The sequence below is a fragment of the Malus domestica genome, chromosome 12, assembly GCF_042453785.1.
Source record: "Malus domestica chromosome 12, GDT2T_hap1".
Classification (NCBI taxonomy): Eukaryota; Viridiplantae; Streptophyta; class Magnoliopsida; order Rosales; family Rosaceae; genus Malus; species Malus domestica.
The window spans coordinates 29,140,174-29,161,302 of NC_091672.1; the positions used below are offsets into that span (position 1 = coordinate 29,140,174).

General features: G+C 36.3%; 4 protein-coding genes across 6 annotated transcripts; 3 read left to right on the forward strand and 1 right to left on the reverse strand.

Moving 5' to 3' along the window:
* Window positions 1–846: 846 nt before the first annotated feature.
* Window positions 847–1,826, forward strand: LOC103423571 (histone H2AX). Its single transcript, XM_008361661.4, has 2 exons — window positions 847–1,187; window positions 1,489–1,826. The coding sequence occupies exons 1-2, from the start codon at window positions 984–986 to the stop codon at window positions 1,708–1,710; spliced, it is 426 nt and encodes a 141-aa protein (XP_008359883.1). The 5' UTR covers window positions 847–983; the 3' UTR covers window positions 1,711–1,826.
* A 1,194-nt stretch (window positions 1,827–3,020) lies between these two features.
* On the forward strand, window positions 3,021–7,181 carry LOC103423572 (probable protein S-acyltransferase 17). Its single transcript, XM_029090074.2, has 10 exons — window positions 3,021–3,304; window positions 3,399–3,492; window positions 4,326–4,420; window positions 4,504–4,671; window positions 4,792–4,864; window positions 4,969–5,021; window positions 5,493–5,584; window positions 5,686–5,738; window positions 6,177–6,302; window positions 6,519–7,181. The coding sequence occupies exons 1-10, from the start codon at window positions 3,156–3,158 to the stop codon at window positions 6,795–6,797; spliced, it is 1,182 nt and encodes a 393-aa protein (XP_028945907.1). The 5' UTR covers window positions 3,021–3,155; the 3' UTR covers window positions 6,798–7,181.
* A 514-nt stretch (window positions 7,182–7,695) lies between these two features.
* LOC103434000 (cyclin-L1-1) lies at window positions 7,696–10,719 on the forward strand. Of its 2 annotated transcripts, none has more exons than XM_029090075.2 (7): window positions 7,696–7,873; window positions 7,982–8,155; window positions 8,264–8,345; window positions 8,730–8,870; window positions 9,068–9,237; window positions 9,386–9,656; window positions 9,956–10,719. In XM_029090075.2, exons 2-7 carry the CDS (start codon window positions 8,004–8,006, stop codon window positions 10,490–10,492), a joined length of 1,353 nt encoding a protein of 450 aa, XP_028945908.1. In that variant the 5' UTR covers window positions 7,696–7,873; window positions 7,982–8,003; the 3' UTR covers window positions 10,493–10,719. The 2 variants fall into 2 exon arrangements, with proteins under 2 accessions (XP_028945908.1, XP_028945909.1); XM_029090076.2 differs by having other exon boundaries at window positions 7,698–7,867.
* A 998-nt stretch (window positions 10,720–11,717) lies between these two features.
* Window positions 11,718–17,373, reverse strand: LOC103428206 (protein BONZAI 3-like). Of its 2 annotated transcripts, none has more exons than XM_029090079.2 (16): window positions 17,021–17,373; window positions 15,330–15,377; window positions 15,022–15,170; window positions 14,874–14,922; window positions 14,722–14,778; window positions 14,221–14,400; window positions 13,985–14,119; window positions 13,815–13,876; window positions 13,600–13,696; window positions 13,398–13,512; window positions 13,219–13,295; window positions 12,907–13,044; window positions 12,626–12,784; window positions 12,421–12,534; window positions 12,234–12,330; window positions 11,718–12,026 (listed from the first exon to the last, which is right to left on the reverse strand). In XM_029090079.2, exons 1-16 carry the CDS (start codon window positions 17,162–17,164, stop codon window positions 11,902–11,904), a joined length of 1,746 nt encoding a protein of 581 aa, XP_028945912.1. In that variant the 5' UTR covers window positions 17,165–17,373; the 3' UTR covers window positions 11,718–11,901. The 2 variants fall into 2 exon arrangements, with proteins under 2 accessions (XP_028945912.1, XP_028945911.1); XM_029090078.2 differs by having other exon boundaries at window positions 11,718–12,029.
* Window positions 17,374–21,129: the final 3,756 nt, after the last annotated feature.

Genomic DNA, 21,129 nt, shown 5'->3' on the forward strand with positions numbered 1-21,129 from the left:
CTCAGGATCAACGGCCCAAAACAATTGCACCACTGACTCAACCAAACGCTATCGTTTATTGGTTGTCAACGAAATGTGCATCTTGCCGATTCCATTCCACTCTCGCTTTTATTGGACGGTGATTTTCACACTTTATTTTACTTTTCATGCGTTTTTACAATTTTTTATATTTGTTTGCGTTTTTTAAGTTAAACAATTGATTCGTACTTATATTAAATAGAAATTTGAAAGACGTACGAGTAAATACGTGAGCAAATAATTATTTATATTCATTTAGCGGGAAAATTGGCCAATATAAAAGTTTATAGAGCAAATCGTGCAGTAGATCAGAGTTTAGGGCCGAGGGGGGGGGGATATTGCAAAATACTAAAAATAACAAATGACATTTATAGATGGGACATTTGGATGTGAGCAATTGGCTAGTTGCTTGTTCAAAGAGAACATTGGCCAAAATAAAGGCTTGGGGACCAAATCGACAGCATGTAAAAGTTAAGCGGGGCGGGGGGCAATGTGGAAAAATACTCCAACGAAAGAAAAAGCTCGCAAAACGGGAAAGCCAAAGCGGTGGACTATGAAAAACGAATATTTAAATTCCCGCGAATTTCCACACTAGGTGCCACGCTGGCAATCCGTGCGCCTACCCTCTCACCCAATCAGATCATAGCGTCGCCTCCTATATATTCCAAATCCCGAAAGATTTTTCAGTGTAAACAATACACGAAATAATACATCACTATACAAATAATAAAATATATATATTAAAAAATTAATAATTTTAAAAATAAAATTTAATACCACTCTTATTAAACACGATGTACCATTTATATTCCTATCCCAATTAAAAATTTCTCCCAACCCCAACACATTTCAATTTCACAAGCGCCATCTCTGTCTCGCGCATACTTCACTGTCGTCAAAGATTCGATCTTTTTCTAGGGTTAGGGTTTCTCTGTTCGCTATTTCTGTGATTCCGTCGCAGGAAAATGAGTTCGAAAGAAGGAGCGTCGACGAAGGGAGGCAGAGGCAAGCCGAAGGCCTCGAAGTCTGTGTCGAGGTCGCATAAGGCTGGCCTTCAGTTTCCGGTGGGTAGGATCGCCCGATTTCTCAAGTCCGGAAAGTACGCCGAACGTGTCGGTGCCGGCGCACCTGTTTATCTCTCCGCCGTGCTAGAATACCTCGCTGCTGAGGTTAGCTTGTTTTTCATCTGTGGGTTCTATTGTTTTTGGGTTCGATTTTGATTGTGCAATTTCATGTTTTTGGAATTTGGGTCGATCTAATTATGAGTATAATTTTCTGGGTATAATCCGATATCTGGATACAAATCGGATTAGTAATGTGTTATTAGGATTTGAAATTCAACATTTGTTCGTTATTGGTGGGTTTCGATTCCCTGGAGTTTGATTGGTTAAGATTTTCATGTTTTTTGGCATTGTATATCTCGAACTTTAATGGGTTTGATCTGATTTTTTCGTGTGAAATTTTGTCTAGGTGTTGGAGCTCGCCGGAAACGCTGCAAGGGACAACAAGAAGAACCGCATTGTACCAAGGCACATCCAACTCGCGGTCCGGAATGACGAGGAGCTAAGCAAGCTGTTGGGGTCTGTGACCATCGCCAATGGAGGAGTGTTGCCAAATATCCACCAAACCCTCTTGCCGAACAAGGGTGGAAAAGGCAAGGGCGATATCGGTTCGGCCTCTCAGGAATTCTAGGTCTCTCTTGTGGAGTGGAGATGATCAGTCGCTGCAGTTGTATGATATGATGGCTTTCTTTTTCCTTCTTTTAGTAGACCTTGAGATGCACATGGGATTTCTATGACGTAAATGAAGTGGTCGTCTATAAAAATATGATTTTTTGTTAAAGAAAATAATACCGGAATTTTTCTTTAAAGTTTTCATGATTTAATCCACTTTTATCTATCTTTGTAAAAGATAGATTGTTTTCATGATCGAGCGTCCTGGTATGAATTTGAGTTGATTGTCTATGAGAAAATGGGGGAAAGAAACGCAACCCGTTTAGTTAGAGGTGGGTATCGGGTGGTTCGGTTTGTTGTGAACTCAAACCTGCTGGCCAACCCAATGTGATTGGGCTGCCAATATTTGAAATCATTGTCACCCGTCGAAACATTCAAGCTATCCCCAATTGGGTTGGGCGTAATTACATTGTTCCCTGTATTAATCTGTAACAGTGGATTTAATGGGTTTTTCACTTGTAAAAAGTATTATCAAAAGCTTACAAGTGAAAATGAATTTAATACCAAATTAGATTGTTCATTGTGTAGTTTCCTAACTCTTTTTCTTTTGTAAAATATATCGTTGTACTAAAAAAAATTATACATTAATGAGTTTTACCATTGATTGAGCTGTAAATATATTTTTAATATAATATTTAAGTTGAAAATTGAAAAATAAATGAGAAAAAATAGTATTGGGGGAAAACATTACTGAAATTGGATTCCAAAATTAAGATTATCAACGGAAAGTCTTACATGAATTTTCTTAACCTCACGGTGCGATGAAGGTGAAAGCAAATAGATTTTATGATGGCTTTTGCACAAATTTACAAAATTGCATAAAAATCGTGATTATTAAGTCCACATTTGAGGAAAATGCAAATTTTGTAATTTTAGGAGAGATTTTTTATCATGATTAAGAAAAACTTTATAATGCATTTAAAAAGAGTTCTCACCATTTATTGAACCAAAAATATATTTCAATAGAATATTTAATCTGAAAATTGAAAATAAATAAAATAAAATAATAGTGCGACTCAAAACATTAACGAAACAGGACTCTATCCTAAAAAATATTAACAAAGAATCTTACATGAATTTTCACGATTCCACGAGACATTGAAGGTAAAAGCCTATTGATTTTGTGACGATTTTTGTCTTATCTTGCAAAACAGCCTAAAAACCGTAATAGTTAGTATTTACAACATTATTATTTTTATAAAAATGTAAGCCTTTTTTTTTTTTTTTTTTTTGATTAATTTACAAATTTGTCTAATTTGCAATTGAGGGCACATTCTTGGTAACGACGCGCAGTCAGCAACTGCAAGTCCTGAAATCAACCGGCGGCCCTTTGTCTCTCTCTTATCTCAGTCAGAGAGAAAGTCAGAGGAGTGAGAAACAGTACAGAAGAGAGAGAGAGAGAGAATGGAGGTACAGTGGATTCTGGTGTGCCATGGTTTAGTCACACTGCTCGTTCTAGTCTCCTTCCTCTGCGGCCAATGGCCCATCTTCGACGGCACCCCCATCCAACGCATCAACCACTTCCTCACCTTCGGCGCCTACGATTACTTTCAGTTCAGCATCCTCTCTCTCTCTCTCTCTCTCTCTCTCTCTCTCTCCTCCCCTCTCTCTATCTCTCAGATTTAATTTCTGATCTTTTTTGCGCAGACGGTTTGTTGGGTTTGTGTTTGGAGCCAGGGGGACAAATGCCATAGCTTCCGCGGAGTATTTCTGCTGCGATCGACCCAATCCAATCTTACAGGTTCCTTCTTTTTCCCAGCAACAGAATTGAATTTTACTTTTGTGATTGAAATTTGAAGAATTTTGGAGAAATTTGGGTTCTGGTTGGTTGAATTTGTTCATGAAGTTGTAATTTGTTTGGGAATTGAAATTGTGGGTTCAGTTATGGGATCATTCGGGTTCACGGTGTTGTTACTTTTGGTTAAAGTTGAACTTAGTTTTATCGGATGACTCAGCGAAAGAGATGCGGAACAGAAGTGGTGGCTTTCCTAAATCAATGGGTGTTTTAGTATTTTAAATTCTTGGTGAGAGGCTGATTCCAGTTATCCTTTATTGTTGTTTTCATTAAGGTTTCTGTACTTTCGCTTCCGCTAAAATATCTAAATTCCGCTGCCCAACTCTATCCTACATCAGAAAGGTTTTGTTTTTCGCTTTTATATGCATTTGCAATGGGATTTTTGTTCCATTTGGTAGTTGCATTTTGTTGAATTTCTGGTTATCTAGTTGCTTAGAGTAAGTAGGAAACGGGAAATTGTTGGGGAGGAGTTAAAGTGTGAGGAAATGTGGTTATATGAGGAACTTGACAATGGAGGATCTGATGCTCCCAAGTTACGGAATTTCCAGATAGAGATGTATGAATGTGCTTAAAGTTTGTAAATTTGAAAGAATCATTAGGAATTGCTCAATGTTCAGTCACTAGGAACTAGGTGGGAAAATGCTGCAATAGGAGAAAGAAAAAAACTAGGTATGACCGTAAACATGAATGCCTTCTATGTTTCCATTAGTAATGTACTCGGAATTATTTCCTTTTTACCTTTGATTCGGTATTAATCATTAGCTTTCTGCTTATTGTAGATCATTTATTTTGCAATAGTAGGAGGAACCTATTACTTGGTTGCAACTTCTTCCTTCCGTTACATTCCTGGCTATTATATAAGTGAAATTCACAGGTATGCGTCATGGATTAAGTTTATGTAAAGTTTTCCATTTTCTTTGTACTGAATCCTCTACACAACTTTTTTATTTATTTCAGGTATGCGAGCTTGTTGGCTGTTGGCGTTGGTGTCCTACTCTTTCTATTGGCTAGCTTTTCTGATCCAGGAACGGTGAAAGCTGATAATGTTTCTCTGTATCTCTTTGCTTATCCTTACGATAATATTATATATTCTGAGAAAGACTGTTCAACATGCAAAATTCCAAAGTGAGTCCTCACCCCCATGGTTATTGTTTTTAAAATAAATTTGTGCTGTTTGATTTTTCTTCCTTCCTTTTCTTTTCTTAATTTCTCCTTTTTGCTTGTCACTCTTCCTCTGTGGTTTAGACCTGCTAGGTCAAAGCATTGCAGCATATGTGATCGATGTGTTGCCCGTTTTGATCATCATTGTGGATGGATGGTCCGAAACTCTCCAACTATTCTTCTTTTTTCCTCCATTCCCTCCATATCTGGGCATTCCATTTGTTGCTTATTGTAAATTTGACCCCACTGTTTTTATTGCAGAATAATTGTATAGGTGAGAGAAACACCCGGTACTTCATAGCTTTTCTTTTGTGGTGAGTTCTATAGTGATGCAGCAAGTGTATGTTTATTTGTGTTGTGTGGCCTTTTTTTTCTTCACCGCCTATGCTTCCCAAAGAATTGATTATACATATTGAATTGTTGATAGGGATTTTGATGGTAGCAATTGTTTTACGGTTTGAGAATGTGCTTACTGATAATCAATGTTATCACCTAGAATCTCTGGTTGAATTTTAGCAATCCAATCTTGGCGTATGATGTTTACGTAAATAAAGATAAGAAAACTTTTAGAACTTATGGTCTTTGAGGTTTTAAATTTGTAGGTCATGGATTTTTCCATTTCACTCTTGAAATTCAGAGCAAATTACACTGGAGAAGCTCCAAGATTGCTGTCTTAAAGTTACTCGTCTAAATGCTCAGTCAATTTTAACTTTATTATAGCTGTGAGGTAATATATGGTAATCATTTATTTGTTGTTTGTTATCATTTATCTAGTGCTTTTTCAGGCACACTTTACTTTGCATATATGGAACAGTGGCGATTGGGTTAATTCTTGCTGGACAAGTTAAAGAATTCAAAGTTATTGATATTCTAACCGGTAAGTTGATTTGGTAAATTAATTTTCATACCAAGCCTCCTACTTGGTTGTGTTGCATCTGAACCTAACTGATGTTCCTTTCCTTAATTTCTTCGTTGCAGTTTATTATGGTGTAGATAATTCTTTTCGCCGTTTAACGCCACATGTTGTGCAGGTACGTTGATTTGTTTTGTTATGGGAATTGAGACGAGCAATAGCTTCCAATGATAAATAATTCAGTTTCTGAAGTTCAAAATCATTTTTGTATATTGCTGTTCTCGGCATATTTGGAAACATTTATATAAGCATACATAACATAAGTGAAAAAACTTGTACCCTCTGTTCATTGTCAAGCTGACTTACTGTACTTCTGGTGATCCCTTAGCCATTATTGTGTTTCTGGATACAACGTATTGAAAGAGCCTGTCTTTACATGGAGGTGACAAATAACCGTTCACTTTAACTGGTAGAAAAGGCCTAGTTGGACTTCACCATTCATTTACTTTCCATGATGTCTCCAATAATGAACTGTAGGCTTGAGATATCGGCTCTTTTTATTATTTTGGCTTTTCCATGTCGCTCATTGCTTAATTTTTTTTCTGATGTTTGACAGTGGTTGTTGGGCGCCTACAACATTCAAATACTTCTAATGGTGTTTCTTGCAATTGTTTCACTACTATTGGCGGGTTTCTTTGGTTACCATGCAAAACTTTGTCTTTCAAACACTACAACTAATGAGGTCTATTTCGCTCTCCAACTTTGCTAATAATTTAATTTGTTAATGTCTTGGTAAAGTTCCAAAGAAAGGTAGGCTAGAGTTAATTAGGCGGGGATAGTTCATTAGGCTTCACCGCTGCAACAGAAGGACTCCCAGGAGATAAGAAAGCTTTAATGAACATGGCTTCTTTTATTGCTGATACAGTGGAACTTAGCGTGTTTACTTCTTTTGAAACAGACTTTCAAGTGGCAAGACTACTTAAGCTGGCAGAGGAAGCTGAATGAAGCAAGGGCGAGTTCTGCAGCACTCAAAGCAAGTATCAATGGGACAGATAGTGAAAGAAAACCTCCAGAGAGCAAATGGAGAGCCATTTTCCGAAGATCACCACTCAAAGAGGTGGATGTTGTGGTTAAAAATAACATGTACGATAAAGGATTCTTCCAGAATATTCTTGAGGTCATTGTTCCCCTCTCAAGAAGACCGCTGGCTTCGCAAACCAAATCAAAGTCTGGCTAAGAAAGACTTCTGGCTTCCTGTTGATGTTGTATGCTTGCTTCTCGTTGTTTTTTCCACCAACTGATCGGCTTCAGAGCCTGTCAACCCAAAATTTCTCAATGGCCAGCAACAGCAAGAGACGGAGTGTTTTTGCTGTGCAGATGTAGCACGATCGGATGCTTATTCTAGCGTTCTGTAACATAACTGGTTCTTGCGGATGCCTAGGGGCTAGGCTGAATGTTTGTGGTTGGCGGATTATTTGACAAAAGTCGATTTGCGTACAAATGGTGTCATTTAGCTTAGGGGATTTTGCTTGTATAAAAGGCTAGCCAGACATTTTTCTCTTTTATTTTCTGTAACATGATACACTTTACTCACTTATTCAACACAAGAATGATTCAATTATTCTTTAAACTTGCATCGCTATGTTATTTGATATCTACGCCTCCCATTCGGGGAAATCTTATCACCTATTGTATCTCGTTACGTCACGTGATGAGAGAAATTCATACATGCTGACGTAAACAGAGAATAGTTAAGAATCTCCACTCGCACTCTCATGGTTGCTAGATCGAAAGCTTGTATTTTTATAGCCGGTCAAAAAGACTAATTTGGGCGAACGAGAGTTGATTGAGTTGGTAAATACCGTTTTTTTCGCTATATCAAAGCCTGAGTCGAGTTCCGTTGCCGACAATCCCTCTTGGTAGACGATCTGTGAAAACGAAAAAAATGACTAAAACCCTCTCTGTAAGTCCTTAAAGAGACTTGTGATATACCCTGTCCTTGGAATGAGATGGCTTCACCTCCCCCCTATACATTTTCTGCCAAAAAAACAAAAGTCTAATCTGGGGTAAAACTGTAAAAGAGGTGCAGTAAATGTGCAGGAATTAAAAAGAACACAAAAGTTAAGGGGCCAATTGAAAACAACCCAAAACAAACAGGGAGCAGAACCAAAAAACAGTTAATTTTTCCCCCAAAACACAGCCATCTCTTTACGTCGTCGTTTCACTACCATTCTGAAATGCTCAGAGCCAATTTCTTGGTCTCATGCATCTTCTCTTCGATTAACTTCTGGGCAACCAAACGGGAAGGTAAAGGTTCGTTCTCGTCCCTTCGATTACCAATTTTTCTCTGTAAATATCGAAACTTTTATTTTTATTTTTTCAGATTTAATTGAATTTTTTTGGAAATTTAATTTTGTGCAGAAGCTTGTTAGGGTTTTGGACGATGATATACACGGCGATAGACACCTTCTACCTGACCGACGAGCAGTTGCAGAACTCGCCGTCGAGGAAGGACGGGATTGATGAACCCAAGGAAACCACGCTCAGAATCTACGGCTGTGATTTGATCCAAGAAAGCGGAATTCTGCTCAAATTGTATGCTGTTTCCATTTTTTTTTTGTTTAAATTTGTAGCGATTATGGTTCTTCTTTAATTTGAGGGGGAATTACTAAATTTTGATTTGCTTGATTTGATCACTTGCAGACCTCAAGCTGTAATGGCGACTGGTCAGGTTCTGTTTCACCGCTTCTATTGCAAGAAGTCCTTTGCTCGCTTCAATGTCAAGGTATTTGCTTTATCTGTGCATTTAATTTATTCATTTATTGCGATTACCTGAAGCATTCCACCGCGATTAGGAGTGTTCGGTGTACTTATATCTTCGATTTGCCCATATAATTGTATTATACGACGTTGTTTTGACAACCCATGTTTTGAAATTGAGAGCAATGATTGATTCCTTTTAACTTTTTTCCTCCTAAGTTTTTTGTTATGTGTGCTGATGAAAATGTACCTCATACAATCGCATACAGCGTTTATTAGGAAAAAGATGTCCGCTGTAGCTGTAGTAGGTTAAATGAGTAGCTTTTATCTCTTTGTTTTCTTTCAGTATTCTCCAATCTCTCGTTTCATATTTGCATTAGTAATTTAGTAATGTGATGTTTTCTTGTAGAAAGTTGCGGCTAGCTGTGTGTGGCTTGCATCGAAACTGGAGGAATGCCCTAAGAAAGCCAGACAGGTGATCATTGTTTTCCACCGGATGGAATGCAGGAGGGAGAACCTACCCATTGAGCATTTGGATCCATATTCAAAGGTTAGACCGACATATGCTATATTTGTATAGATTTCATACTACAATCATTGTTTTTCATTATCATCCTTTTGAACCCAACGGATCAAATCTATTGTCTCCCTCTTTGGTGTGCACAAGTGAATGGTTTTAGTCCTTTTATTATCACACTTAGTAAAGCATATCAAAGTTTCAAGCTTTTTGTTTTTTTGTTTTTCCAGAAATATTCGGACTTGAAGATGGAGTTGAGTAGAACAGAAAGGCATATTTTGAAAGAGATGGGTTTCATTTGTCATGTTGAACATCCTCATAAATTCATATCAAATTACCTTGCCACTCTGGAAACACCTCGGGAATTAACACAAGAAGCCTGGAATCTAGCAAATGACAGGTACTTCTCTCAACATACCCCAATTGCTAATTTACTTTGAGACCTTCAAACTTTATATTGGTGTTTATTTATTTAAAATTTTCTTTTTGCTTGGTATATGTATAGATTCTGATTGTTGGTTAAATTCTCACGAACTTTTTACTTGCAGTTTGCGCACAACATTGTGTGTTCGATTCAAGAGCGAGGTGGTTGCTTGCGGTGTGGTTTATGCTGCTGCTCGGAGATTTCAAGTACCACTTCCTGAAAATCCACCATGGTGGAAGGCATTTGATGCTGAGAAATCAGGGATTGACGAAATTTGTAGGGTTCTGGCTCATTTGTACAGCCTTCCTAAAGCAAAGTACATACCAGTCTGTAAAGAGGGTGACTCTTTTACATTCTCTAACAAGTCATGGATTTCGTCTCTGCCAGTTACAAAGGTAATTCTGACTCGTTTTCTTCTAATTTTTTCCCCTCCCCGTTATGATTTATTTAGAGCCAGGGGGCTCTATGATATTCTCTCTTATCTCTACAGCTGCCATTTTCAACAGCTTATTGCATCTTGATACTGTAAGTGCTGCTGTTTTTCTCTAGGAAGGTTCATTAGATTCATACAATCACCTGCTTATCGGTGGTTTAACAGCAGCACTGCTGGCTGCAACCAAGAATGCAGCTGGAGAATATGAAGAAAATGAAAATTACATAACGTGGATTTTTCCTTCTCATTGCTGTTTTGTAGGAAGTTCCAAAGAATGCTCCCGCTCCCGCAGCTATTGATGATACCTCTAATTCAAAGGATACAACAGCATTGAATCCTGAATCTAGTGGATCAAAGGGTGTGTTGGTCAAGCTACCCGTTGACAAGCCAAAGGACTCTAAAGAGAGTGGTGATGAAGCCAAGAGCATGGCTGTTGAGGGAGAGGCAAGAGAAGATGTCAATATGAAGTCAAAGTCTGAACGCCGCATGGAATCAAGCGGTGATAAAAGCAAGGACAGAGAGAGGGACAGGGAAAGAGATAGGGAAAGGGACCGGGACAGGGACAGAATAAGGGCTCGGGATCGTGATAGGGGCAGGGATTCTGACCGAGAACGAGATCGAGAGGAGGCCGAGAGGGACAGAAACAGGGATCGGAGTCGTCGTTCAAAGGATAGAGCAAAAGACTCAGGGGGGCATTCAGACAAATCGAGGCATCACTCGTCACGCGATCGTGACTATCACAGTTCCTCGTATTCTTCCCGGGATAAGGATCGCCATAGACATCATTCGCATGCTTGAACTAATAGCCAAGACGCCTCTCCTTTTCCCTTGTAAGTGAACGAAACTGAACGTACTTCGGCTGCATTTTTACAATTTTTCAGATGTAAAAGTGAATTAGATTTCGGTAGGATGTGTGCAATGCACAGCATTGATCCTTCTAAATCTTCATTCTGTTGTTGGATAGTTGAATACTTGAATTACTTGTGATATCCTTACATCCTTCTTGGTTGAGAACCAAACTTGTACCTCCGAAGTGTCGTGATATCTGCACCTTTTTTTCTTCTTTCTCATGTCCGCATGTGAAAACGCTTTTGGTGAAAATGTTTTTCAAACCAATCCTTGGTAAAAATGCAAGCAAATCTTAAAAAATCATTTGAAGTGCTTTTCGCTAGGGATAATGCTAGGGAGATCAAAGTTTTAAAACCAAATAATGTGGTTATTGATGATTAGATTGTTACTTGAGTGTTGATTAACGGGCCTTTTACTTATTGGTGACACATTATTTAGTTTGCAAATTTGATTTAAAATTTTGATCTCCGTGCATTATCCTTTCACCAAAAGTGTTTTCAGTCATTTAAAAAGTACATCCAAACGAGACCTACACCACCATCATACCATAATTACTAATTATAACTAATTAACTAGTGATTAGCAAACTAATTATTTCGTGTGTAAAACTTAAACTTATAAATCTTCATGTTTTCGAAAACCGCTCTGCGCACTTTGGCTTCCTCCACTTCCAGCTTCGGCTGCTTGTCACTCACGAGCCTCGTTTGGTCTACATATTGAATTGGCTTTGGTTTTACCTGTTGCAACTGCTTCAGTGAAAGAGAACATTTTCCGTCATGAATATCATAAAGAGTCCCCTCTGCAATAGAATGGGGGATCAATGGTTAAATGACAGCTTAGTTGTTTACATTGAGAAATATGTTTTTTCTTGTATTGACAATGAAACTATCATGGCACGTTTTCAAAATATGAGATCTCATCGTGTACAAATTTAGTATTTCTAGCTTGTTTAGCACAAAGATTATGAATGAAAATTGTAGTTACCATTTATTTGTTCAATGATATTTTCGTCTTGTTTTTATTTTTGGAGCTTTTATATTGGAACCACCCTAAGTTAAAATCCTGAATCTGCCACTAACTGCAGTCATAAGCATTGTTAGTTGTCATGAAAACTTTTAATCATGCCAAAAATCATCGAGGCAGATGCTTGGACTGCAAGAAAGAACACCACCAGGGTCAAACAGAGATTTTATAAATTTCTGATAGATTCTAGAATTTGACGTTTATCAATCAATGAAATGCGTTGTAGTATCGAGCATTCGTATCTACATTTCACACTGTATTAACATGAGTGCTCGATAGTACAAAGTATTCGGTATGTCCCTTTACAACGGTACAAAGAAGAAATCCGTCAACGGTCAGGCAGGTGATGCTTGGGCAGCGGCATTGAAGGTGAGCGGCTTGATGTCCATGGAACGCATGTAACTCAAAAACTGTCCGGGCAGCTCTTCCAAAAGACCTTGAACAACAGAAATCTGCCCACCTGCTTACAAGTTACAAACCCCACAGATTTTGTCAGCTAAAATACGATAGAAGACCCGAGAAAAAATAAATTTACGATTGCCAATTTAATACAGGTTGAATGAAAGTCTGAACCACAGTTCTAGTAACTTCGCCTCACACGATGTTGACGTGCACCTAAAGGTACAATGGATGTTTAGAAAGAGAAATGGAGGTCATGGATACTTACTCTGCACATCTCTCATTGGAATGAACTGGACAATGTCACGCGTAGCTATGTGACCTGTAGAACTTTTTAATCGTTGCCCGTTGTCAGCGTCAAGGATCTGCCAAATACAAAAGATTCAGACGAAACTTCATGATATGCAGAAATCAAAAACCAGTATGTGAAAATCCTGAATAACCACAAGTATTACCTTCATTTGTTTGAAATCCGCATTACCAACTCCAACGATGAGGATTGATAGAGGAAGATTAGATGCCCTCACCAAAGCATCTTTTGTTTCTTGAAGGTCAGTGAGGATTCCATCCTAGAAAACAAGATGGCATTTATATTATCAATTTTGGTAAAACAAAGAACCGAGGAGTTAAAAATTCAATTTGAATTCGTCGGGCTCTTACCGTTATAATGACCAAGACGTAGTACTTGTTGGACGAGAGGGACCTGGTGGCAATTTTAGCAGCCCTGTTAACCACTGGGCCAAACAACGTCGGTTCTGACAGAGCAATATCGCGTTGAGCATTGGCATAAGCAGCCATTATGCCTTCAACTCCGACAACCTGTTAAATAAACGACACAATTGAATTTACTGAGATGGTCAAACAAAATTAGGCCAGTGTATTGAACGAGATTGCAAACCAAGGGTAAAAGAGCATTGCAAAGAGTTAAACTACTCCTTTACCTCAGATTCACTTGAATCTCCATTCAAGTTGAAGCAGTATGATACAGTTCCATTAGCCGTCCTTCCTCCAAAGCCCCAAGCAGGAAACCTCTTATCAGCATCGTAGAACTGAATGACTGGTCCTACTTCTGTTATAGCCTGCAAATGACAACATCTAATCAATCAATATGCTTTCGCTAAATATTGAACAGAAAGGTACCCGTAACAACAAAAACTCGAGAACAAACCTTAATTATGTACCAATTCATTACACGTCTGCGAAAAGAATGTGGTCGATAAGATAGAACTATCCCTATTGAAGCACATGCTTACCTGCTGGTAAGAATTCAGCCCGCCATTAGGATCAATGTAGTGCAAAGACTCGGGATTTCTAGGATCTCCATTTGAAGCTGGACAAAATTTAATATTCGAAACAAGAAAATATATCAAACCCATTAACTTTTGCAGAATGAAGACTGAATTAAATTACCAGACTATCAGACATTGCTTACCCGTAAAATCAACTGCAACCATGCAGTTAAGCTCAAACCCACTAGATATATAGTCAACAAAGGTGAATTGTTCTTTCTCACAAAACTGATCCACAAATAGCTGACTCTTCAAAACCTACGTTAGCAGATTACAAAGCAAACGTGAGTAAATTCAAATTGACATGAAATACTAAGGAATTGGACTGCAAGATTAAATATATACCTTTTCATGACCCGCACGAGAAGATGGAATAAACATGTTCGCCCCACGTTCTTCTCTGAGTAGTTTTTCAAGGTCTGCTACTGATTTTCGGAGTCTCCTGAGTAAAACGAATAGAGGGTAATTTCAAAACCTTCATTTTTTTGTGTTCCAGGCGCAAAACAATGATATCATGCAAGAAGTAACAAAACAAAGAGTTGGAACCAATCAATAATTACCCAATAAGAATGTGTTTGCCATTGCTGTTGAAATCAAAACACTCAATAACCAGCGGGGCGTCCTGCATCAAATTGAAGAAAATTAAATGATCTCTCTATTGTATTTGTCAATTACCAAAATTTATATACCCTAATTTAACAGGTAACCAAGCAATAATTCACAAGCTTACCTTGCTTCTGAACTGTTGCATACCCAGGCATACTGGTTTCCAGGTCGGGTTTAAATTGTTATCCACCACTTCAGTCTTGCAAATTGGAATAGAATCCCCAGTCTCAACAGTTCTTGATATTATTAAGAAAGGATCCTGAAGTGAAGAATCGGGAAAAGAAACCTAAGAATCATACAATATAAGAAATTTGTATATACAAGTAATAAGATCGCACGAAGCTTCTTTGAAATGCGTACGCTTTTAGAAAAGAGATCTTTGTTGTCCAAGTGGGCACAGCGGAATTTAATCTCTACAGCACTCCTAGAAGCAATAGTTTCCTCGGCATGCACGGTGAGTGTTCCAAAGTTTCTCAAACCTCCATGCCCCTTTTTGCCTTTCAGAGTCATTGTTGAACTTCGATTTTGTTTAGTCACAATCTGCCGTCAGAAAAGAGAGTACACAGCAAACTGTAAATTAGGTTCGACTTCATTTACTAGAAAACGATGAAATCTTAGGTACTGATTTCAATACATTTTGGGCAACAGTTTTGCTTATGATTAAGTAAAGAAAACCACTACAAGCTATATCGATAACTTTCCTTAGCTGCATCAACGGGTGAGTAGTGCAGTAACTATAACATTGAAAATTAAACATGAAAAGAAACACATAACTCAAAGTATTAATTAAATGAGTCTATATATACATATCACACCAGCTCAATGAAAATATATGAGCTGAACAGATTTCAAGAGACTTACCTCTGAAAGGTCACAACTGCCTTCTCCAAGAAACTCTTGATCCCTCAAATTCAGAGTCTGCAAGGCAACAAAATAAGAAGGTTAACACATGAATTGTATTAGGTTTTTCGTTCCAAAAGAAACGTTAAAAATTCAAAGAAGTCTCGTCATACCTTTACAGGTACATTGTGGAATTGTGTATCAACATCGTAGACACAGAATCTTGGAGGAGAACACAAGAAAAGAAAATAAGCAAACGTCTGATAAACTACAAAGATATCTTCAGAAACATAGGTGCTACAGAAAATATGAGAAACTTACATCAAATTCTGCACCATCTCGAACTGATAAGCTACTGAAACGTTCTGTATCCATTCCGGATTTAAATTGTTCAGTATGACTTCAGTTCTCCCGAGTTCCTCTAGCTTACCATCATTCTTCTTGAGGTATACAACCACCATAGGATCACTCTGAAAGAAAAATAGAGAATTTTTTAGCCTCGATAGTAAACTCGTAGCGGTCAGATGATACTATTACAATTTACAATAACTTTGTTACTAACTTAGATAAAACTTAACCAGTAATTTAACTGCTATGTTATCACAAGTAAGGTGACATGGATAACATACCTTGGAAAAGAGATCACGATCAAGCAGCTTGGATGCTGAAAAGGATAACTGTAGCACAAAATTGAAAAACATTAACACAAAAGAACAAAAACAACAATCAAGCCTAATTCATTAGACTTCTAGTTTGTCATTGCACTCGGTTTTGAAAGACAAAAGGTGAAAGACGAGGAAATAAAGAAACAAGGCCCTTGGAATTTGGAATTTGCACCAATCACTTGAGACAAATAATATTTTCAAAATACAGCTACAAAATTAAGAAAGATGATCACATTGTGGGAGTATAAATTTTTTAGAATCTTGTGAGGTTATAAAATATATGCACCCAATGTATGAATAAAATAAAATGAGACTTTGGATGCGGTCATTAGATATAAATATTCTTTGATTGAAACCTTATTGGTTTTTAATTTTTTATCGAAGTATCTGAAATTAATATGATAATTTATTTCTATGTACGTTACTATATTTTTTAAATTAAAAATTAGAAATTTTAGTTGTTTATATAAATGATATTTTAAATAAAAAACCATAATTTGTGGGATTAAAAATATTAAAATATAAATATACTATTGTGTGTGTGTATATATATATAAACATGGGTACATTCATCAAAATTAACCAAAAAAATTATTGTATCAAAACATGGGTACATTCTTCAAAATCACAAAAAAAAATAAAGATATTAGGCTTAATAATATTAGTAAATTTCTTTGATTAAACTTGATATGGATATATTTTAAAATTAAAGAAAAAAGAATTAATATATTCATATAAGTTTAAAAATTGATTAGAAAAAAATTGAATAGATTTTATTTGAAAAAAGGGTACATTTTACATATAACAAATTGATATATTTAAGAATGAGTACATTTTCAGATTAAAAGGTTTTACATGAATGGGTACATATAATTAGCATGGTACATTTAGCAAAATAAAAAGTACAAATAAAAAAAATATGAATAAAAATACAAATAAACTTTAAAAAATATGGGCACAAAAAGAATTAATATATAGGTACAAATTAAAACTAAAAAAAAAAATAGTACAAATTAAAAAAAAAAGAATTACAAATTAAAAATAGGTATAAACTAAAACTAAAAAATATATAATAAAAAAATTAATCATAAATATAAATATACTAATTATAATATTTTTAACATTAAATGAATATATTTAAAAATAAAAAAAATTTATTATTTAAATAATTAATGATGCTATTAATACATAATTACTTTCATAAAAAAATTTAAAAACATAAAATTTTAATCGAAGTAGTAAAAAGAAAGATGAGAACGTAATTTTTTCTAAAATATCTTAAAATAAAATAAGATTCGCAAGGTTATCTCGGGAGGGGATCCTCTACGGACCCAAACCCACCGGAGCCTCCGGATCCGTCTTCTTTAAAGGCCAAGTCGGCGTCGTGGGCTTTTCCGGAGTCGGCGTCGTGCTTTCCTCGGAGTTGGTTGTCGGAGAAGATGCAGAAGATGCATAATTGAAGAAGAAGACAAACAAAGAAGGAAGAAGGAAGTGAAGAAGAAGCAGAACCAAATCTGCAGAGAAGAAGGAAGAAGGAGGAAGATCCGGAGGTTCCGGTGGGTTTGGGTCCGGGGAGGATCCTCTCCCTATATTGATAGCCAAAATAACTAATAACTAATATCCAAGAAAAGAATGAGATAGAAATTCCGGTGTACCTCGAGTTGCGTAAAATGCGGGTAAGCACCATGCGCCCTGTAAAAGAATTCAATGGCATCGTTGTGAGCGCCGTCGTTCTCGGCGTCCGGTTCGGTGCCCACGGCGGCCTTGCCTCCCCTCAAGTCCGAAAGGCGTCCTCCCATCCCTTTAAATCAAAAATCCCCAACCTTTATCCGTACTCTCTCTCCTCTCTCTTCGTCTCTCTGAAATTCGGGAACCCGGAAGCAAATTGCGACTGTTAATCGCAAGATCAGTCTGCTAATTAGGAGATTTTGCGTGATTAAGGTTCGTTAAACCCTAAGGATTATGGGATTTGATTCTTTGCGATGCGCATATATGTATACATATTATAGGATCAGGATCCTCTCCTGAGCAAATGGAGAGGATGCTCCTGCCAGGGTCCATCGGACCGTTCAAATTTTATCCAATGGCTACGATTATTATAATTTTAGTAGAGCTCTCTGTTTGTAGCCGTTGGATAAATTTTGAACGGTCCGATGGATCAGGTCGGGAGGATCCTCTCCATTTGCTCAGGAGAGGATCCTGATCCCATATTATATATATATTGGTGCTTTATACATTATCCTCCTTAACAGTAATTTTTCAACGCGGATAATAGATGGTTTAATGTCTCGAAGCTTCACTTTATGAAATTATTTTTAAGGAAACTTGATATAAGTCTAATTTTTTGAATCAATAGTAGGAATAGTCTAACTTATTAAAATAAGTTTAATTTCATAAATTTAATTATTTAATTATCAATAATTATCTCTTCAGTGATAAGAATTATTATAAAAATCAATTTCTTTGTAATTATCTCTTTGATTATTTCTTTTTATTTACTTTTTGTTATTTCTTTGTTCTTCCCCCTGCTTTAAACCTCATTTATAGATTTTATTTTTAATTTTTATAATCAACCTATACCACAGGTTAATTGTATTTTATCTACCTATATGACAGATTCTTTTTTATAAACATCATGTCATAGATTAATGTGTCTTGTTTGTAGGTATATTATTATTTTCTACATTTTAATTAGATTTCATATCTCAGTTATAGGTATAATATACATTCATATATTTGTTACTTGAATTAGGTAGAATGTTTTGCAAATAGATTTATGTTTGTATATTAGTTTTTTTGTTATAAGATATTGATTAGATTTTTTAGAGTTGGAAAATGCATAATATTAGAAAATTTTAATTGATTTTTAATATTTTTAGAAAATATAAAATAAGTATAAAAAAAATGAAAACATATAATTAGATAATTGGACTCCCTCCTAAAAACACTTTATGTTTTTTGAGCTGGATCTAAAAGCCCCTATTTTTAATACATCAATATTTTCAGGATATTTTCTATTAAGGGGCTTTTCTCTCTCTCCCTGATCAAAATTTCCAGTCTTTCCAGGACATTCCTGCAAATATCATAAACCTCTCTCTCCCTCATCAAAATTTCCAGTCTTTCCAGGACATTCCTGCAAATATCATAAACCTCTCTCTCCCTCATCAAAATTTCCAGTCTTTGCACGACATCCCTGCCAATATCATAATCCTCTCTCTATTATCCAAAGGAATTCCCTAAATTAATATTTTATATTATTTAATACATATTTAGTAATATTTTATTATTACCATTGTCTTTCTTTTTTCATTCCTAATTTTTTTTTCCCTCTGATCTTCCTTTTTATTCCTAATTTTGCTCCGACCCTCTCCCTCCCTTCATCTTTTTCTTTTCCTTTCCACTCTCTCCTCCCTCAAAACAGCGTCATTCATCACCCCCTTTTGTTCTCTCTTTTTTTTTTTTCTTTCCTTTTCTTTGCTGTTGTGATTCCTCTAAATTATTTATGGCACCACAGATTCTGATTTCCCAACTTCAAATCCCACGAAAATTTGAAATCGTGCAAACGCTCCTCTCTGCAGCACCATGGATTTCACAACCACTTTGTTTCTCGCCCCTCTGAGAATTGGGCGGTGGGTGTGGTGGGTTTCAGCTCTGGGTATAGGTTGCCAGAGTTGCAGAGAAGCAGACGACTTGCAGCGTGCAGACATTGTACGCAGCTTTAGAGACGGGATTAGCAATCCCATATGTTTCGGGCGGCCTAGCTAAGAACTGGTAGTGAAGGATTTAGTCGGCACTGAGTCCAACTTAGTCCATTAAACTTAATCCTTGTTCCAACCAAACACGGATTAGAAATCCTAGCTAAGTCAATCCAGTAGAAGCAGAGATTTGAAGGCAAATCGATCAGACCGCAGAAGCAGTGCCGGAGTTGTACCTCCAGTTGCGTAAGAAGCTGGTAAGCACCATAAGCACCGTGCGCCCTGTAAAAGAATTCAATGGCATCGTTGTGAGCGCCGTCGTTCTTGACTTGGGTTCGGTGGGCCTCGTTAAACCCTGAGGATTATGGTATTTGATATTTAGGCAGTGAGATCGTTTCTTGCATGTATGTAAGAGGAATGCCTGCCAAGTGCGTGCTTTATATGTTTTCCTGCCTTACCTGGATATTTCCTCGAAGCTTCACCTTATGGAATTTCCTTGAAGCTTCAATTTGTGGAATAGTTGAACAGGTGAATAGTTGATTGATTTTCCTACTTGGTTGGAAATAATGAATATTCTTAAGAAGATTCCGGTCCAAGTTTTTTATTGAAATATCCAAGTTCCAACAACCCACCAACAAGTAAATTTGTATTCGAAAATGCTTAAGAAGATCCTCTAAACCAAATTAAAATAATGAAGAAATAAAATTAAAATAATTTCCTAAATTTTAAGAAAATGTTTCATGAATTACTAATTTTCTAAACCAAATTAGTGAGAATGATATGACGCGCAATATTTGCTCAATTTGTTTATGAACTGAAATAACCAAATAAACACATTCATCAAATAGATTGGTTTACTAGTTTGAGGACTAAATGGAATCGAACCAAATCAAACTGAATCGTTGAAATTGCTTACAAGGGTTGGTGCAATTGGTAAGGGCGTGAATGTGGTTAACCGCAATCCAAGTTCGATTCTCGCATCCAATAGTTCTCGTTGGTGCGAGATATGTAAATTTCTATGTAAATCTATTAAGTAGTAGCTAGCAGCAAGGTTTAAAATATCGATATATTATCCCGATATTTCTGATCATTGATATTTTAGACCTTGATAAGAACTCTACGTGGTATTAAGTCACTCATGTATCTTACCATACAATGTATAAAGTGTAAAATATTGTACTAATTCATTATATATAAATGATTATGGTGTGTTTAAACTTCTTTCATTAATTACTACATATTTTCTACACTCACAATATTTGTCAGCTCGCCATATAATCAACTTACATCAGTTAAATCCATCATGCAATGCATTTCCTTCCAATTTTTTGTAATAAACTAATAGATAATTGACTAAATAAACATCCTGCAAAGTTTCAATAAAAATTTCCAAGTTTTTCTTACAATTTCCGTGGTTTTTATTCAATTTTTATCGATATCAATAATATCCCGATATTTCCATCGAAATTTTCGTGTTTTTGAATTACCAATATTTCCGATATCATCGATATTTTAGACCTTGGCTAGCAGTTAGATGTTATGCGTAACGCTGATAGTAAGAGTAGCCAATTTCCTCATTTCTTCTTCGAAGTTGGACTTTGGAAAATTTTGAATTGTATGGCATGTGGGAAACAAATACTTGGGAATAAACTTAAGCGACTCGACTCCAATGTTTTTTTTTTTTTTTCCATAGAAGTTGATTTCAATATGTTTATGGAAATTTTTCTTACCGCGGTTTTGCTGGCGTCACCAGAATGACATATCAACTTTATATTCTATATATAAAAAAAAAAAAGGTTATCAACTTTAGACAAATTTGTCAACAATTTCTTGGGTATGCTTGCTGCTGATTGCTGACCATCTCATTGCAACGTTATTGAAATCTCAATCACACGTACATACGTCCAGTGACGTATTTAAGATTTGGATTTTGGGGAATTTCAATATTAAAAGTTTAAGTTTTTAGACAGAAACAAAGCCAGAAACACGTAAAGAAATTTAGTTTATTAACTGAGGTACTTCATGGAACACTAATGGGTTTGTTGTCGTCAGCTAAACTATGTTGCATA